Source organism: Arachis duranensis, chromosome 2, assembly GCF_000817695.3.
Source record: "Arachis duranensis cultivar V14167 chromosome 2, aradu.V14167.gnm2.J7QH, whole genome shotgun sequence".
Lineage (NCBI taxonomy): Eukaryota > Viridiplantae > Streptophyta > Magnoliopsida > Fabales > Fabaceae > Arachis > Arachis duranensis.
In genome coordinates this window covers 23361049-23364559 of record NC_029773.3, presented here as the reverse complement: position 1 = coordinate 23364559, position 3511 = coordinate 23361049, and the positions used below count along the sequence as shown (strand labels likewise).

Below are 3511 nucleotides of genomic sequence, written 5' to 3'. Positions count from 1 at the left end.
CTGCTCTTGTTCCCTTTTTCACTCAGGGACAAGGCATCCAAATGGCTTGAATCCTTCCCAAAAGAAAGCCTGACAAATTGGGAGGAGGTAGTGAATAAGTTTTTGGCAAGGTTTTACCCCCCTCAAAGGATCAATAGGCTGAGAACTGAAGTGCACGTTCAGACAGCAAGATGGGGAGACACTTTATGAAGCTTGGGAAAGGTTCAAAGACCTAACAAGGAGGTGTCCACCAAATATGTTCAATGAATGGGTGCAGTTGTACATCTTCTATGAAGGCTTGTCATATGAATCAAAGAAGGTAGTAGACCATTCCTCTGGAGGATCATTGAACAAGAAGAAGACCATTGAAGAAGCCATAGATGTAATTGAGACTGTAGTTGAGAATGACTACTTCTATGCTTCCGAAAGAGAGAACACTAGAGGAGTGATAGAGCTAAATAATGTAGATGCTCTGCTGGCTCAGAACAAGCTCATTACCAAGCAGTTAGCTAACCTCATCAAGAGGATGGAGAGGAACCAAGTGGCAGCAATCACCACCTCCTCAACAACCCAAGAAGGAGTTGAAGAAGAAGAAGAGGGTAACCTTGAGCAAGCCAACTACATTGGGAATTCACCTAGACAGAACCATGATCCATACTCCAAGACATACAACCCTGGATGGAGGAACTACCCAAACTTTGGGTGGGGGAATCAGCAAGATCAAAGCCAAGACCAGAGACGTTACAACTCCAACAACAATGTAGCTCATCAACAATTCACACAGAGGACATATCAATACCCCCACAACAACACTTCTCCACACCCATATCAAAACCACAACAACACCTCTCATCCTTCCACCTCGAATCCCAATCTACCATCAATTGATGACAGACTCTCTAAGCTTGAAACCTTACTTGAGGGAGTATGCAAAGACGTCCGAAACAGTAAAGTATTTCGAGAGAAAGTGCAGTCAAACATGCAGAATCAAAATGCTGCCATCAAGAAACTGGAGACACAAATTGGTTATCTATTCAAGAAGCTTTCTAACCACAACCTTTGCAATGATAACAATTCAAGCAAAGAGGAGGAGTGTCAAGCTATAACACTTAGGAGTGGGAAGGAACTTAAGGAACTCTCCCAAAAACCTCAAGAAGAAGGCTCAAATGAAAAGGGAGAAGAGCAAGATGGGGTTCAAACTCCCACTTCAAGTCCACAAAAAGAAAAAGGGATGCCAAAACTGAACATCTCAAGAGCTCCATATCCTCAGCAGTTGAAAAAAAAAAGAAGATGACAACCAGTTCGTGAGATTATTGGAAATCTTCAAGAAACTACAAATCAACATACCCTTTGCTGAAGTAATAGAACAAATGCCACTCTATGCCAAGTTCCTGAAGGAGCTGATGACTAAGAAGACAAGCTGGAAGAACAATGAGACTGTGATACTAACCAAAGAATGTAGTGCTATCATCCAGCACAAACTACCCCAGAAGTTGAAGGATCCTGGGAGCTTTCAGATCCCTTGTATTATAGGAGAAATCACAGTAGAGAAGGCCCTTTGTGACTTAGGAGCCAGCATCAATTTGATGTCAGTAGCAATGATGAGGAAGATAAAGATCGAGGAGGCTAAACCAACAAAAATGGCCTTACAACTGGCAGACCGATCGTTCAAGTTCCCTCACGGCATAGTAGAGGATTTGTTGGTGAAAGTAGGAGACTTCATATTCCCGGCAGATTTTGTAGTGTTGGACATGCAAGAGGAAGCCAAGACCTCCATTATTCTGGGAAGGCCGTTCTTGGCTACTGCTGGAGCTATCATTGATGTCCAAAAAGGTGATCTTACCTTGAGATTACAATGAAAAGATGACATTCAATGTGTTTAAGGCCATGGGTTACCCAACAGAACAATTGGGGGAATGCATGAGGTTAGACGTACTTAAAGAAGAAGTGCAGGAGTGTTTTGAAGAAAAAGAGTATGAAGAGCCCGAGAGATCAATGGAGGATGAGTATATATCAAGTGAGGATGTTGCAACAGCAGAGAGTCATGTTCAAGATGCATCAAAGGAAGAGACTGAAAAGTCAGAAGCACCCAAGGTTGAACTCAAAGCATTGCCACCCACTCTCAAATATGCATACCTAGGAGAAAATGAAATCTACCCAGTGATCATAAGCTCATGCCTCAGCCAAGATCAAGAGGATGAACTGCTCAAGGTGCTGCGGGAGCATAAGGATGCCATCGGATGGACCCTTGCTGACCTGAAGGGAATCAGTTCAGCTATATGCATGCATAAAATACTGTTGGAAGATGATGCAAAACCATCGATTCAATCCCAAAGAAGGCTGAACCCAATCATGAAGGAAGTGGTACAGAAAGAGGTTATGAAGCTTTGGCAAGGAGGATTAATATACCCGATCTTAGACAGCCCTTGGGTCAGCCCCGTGCATGTTGTGCCCAAGAAGGGAGGAATCACTGTGGTTCCCAATGAGAGGAACGAACTGATACCTACAAGGACCGTCACGGGATGGCGGATGTGCATTGACTATCGGAAACTCAATGAAGTTACACGAAAGGATCATTTCCCTCTCCCATTCATGGATCAGATGTTGGAAAGACTCGCAGGACATGCTTATTACTGTTTTCTTGATGGTTATTCAGGATATAACCAAATAGTGGTTGATCCTAGAGACCAAGAGAAAACTTCATTTACCTGTCCATATGGAGTGTTTGCCTACAGGCGCATGCCATTTGGGCTATGTAATGCACCTGCGACTTTCCAATGTTGCATGGTTTCTATCTTCTCAGACATGATAGAGAAATTCATTGAAGTTTTTATGGATGATTTCTCGGTATTCGGAGATTCTTTTACTAGTTGCTTGAATCACCTAGCCTTGGTATTGAAAAGATGCCAAGAGACCAATTTGGTCTTGAACTGGGAGAAATGTCACTTTATGGTGATAGGAGGAATAGTTCTTGGCCATAAGATTTCTAACCAAGGAATCGAAGTGGACAGGGCTAAAGTGGAACTTATTGAAAAGCTTCCTCCACCCAGTGATGTCAAGGCAATTAGAAGCTTTTTAGGACATGCTGGCTTTTATAGAAGGTTTATTAAAGATTTTTCAAAGATAGCCAAGCCCTTGAGCAATCTCCTTGTATCCGACACACCATTTATCTTCGATGAAACATGCATGCTAGCATTCGAGAATTTAAAAAAGAGATTGTCCTCTGCTCCTATCATTTCCCCACCTGATTGGAACTTACCCTTTGAATTGATGTGTGATGCATCTGACTTTGCAGTAGGGGCAGTGTTAGGGCAGAGGAAAAATAACTTAGTCCATGTAATATACTATGCTAGCAAGGTCCTCAATGATGCTCAAAGAAATTATACCACTACTAAAAAGGAATTGCTAGCCATAGTTTTTGCATTCGACAAGTTTAGATCGTACCTCATTGGTGCTAAAGTCATTGCTTTTACATATATTTATTTGCCAAGCAAGAATCAAAACCAAGACTAATAAGATGGATCTTATTGTT

At 42.2% G+C, this 3511-nt stretch overlaps 1 protein-coding gene across 1 annotated transcript; it reads left to right on the top strand.

Moving 5' to 3' along the window:
- Positions 1-1349: 1349 nt before the first annotated feature.
- On the top strand, positions 1350-1838 carry LOC107474024 (uncharacterized). The gene has a single exon (XM_016093607.1). It carries the CDS (start codon positions 1350-1352, stop codon positions 1836-1838), a length of 489 nt encoding a protein of 162 aa, XP_015949093.1.
- The last annotated feature ends 1673 nt before the right edge of the window (positions 1839-3511 follow it).

Bases quoted from the DNA above. Each gene is read 5' to 3' on its own strand.
- LOC107474024 (XM_016093607.1), top strand. From the start codon at position 1,350: ATGCCACTCTATGCCAAGTTCCTGAAGGAGCTGATGACTAAGAAGACA.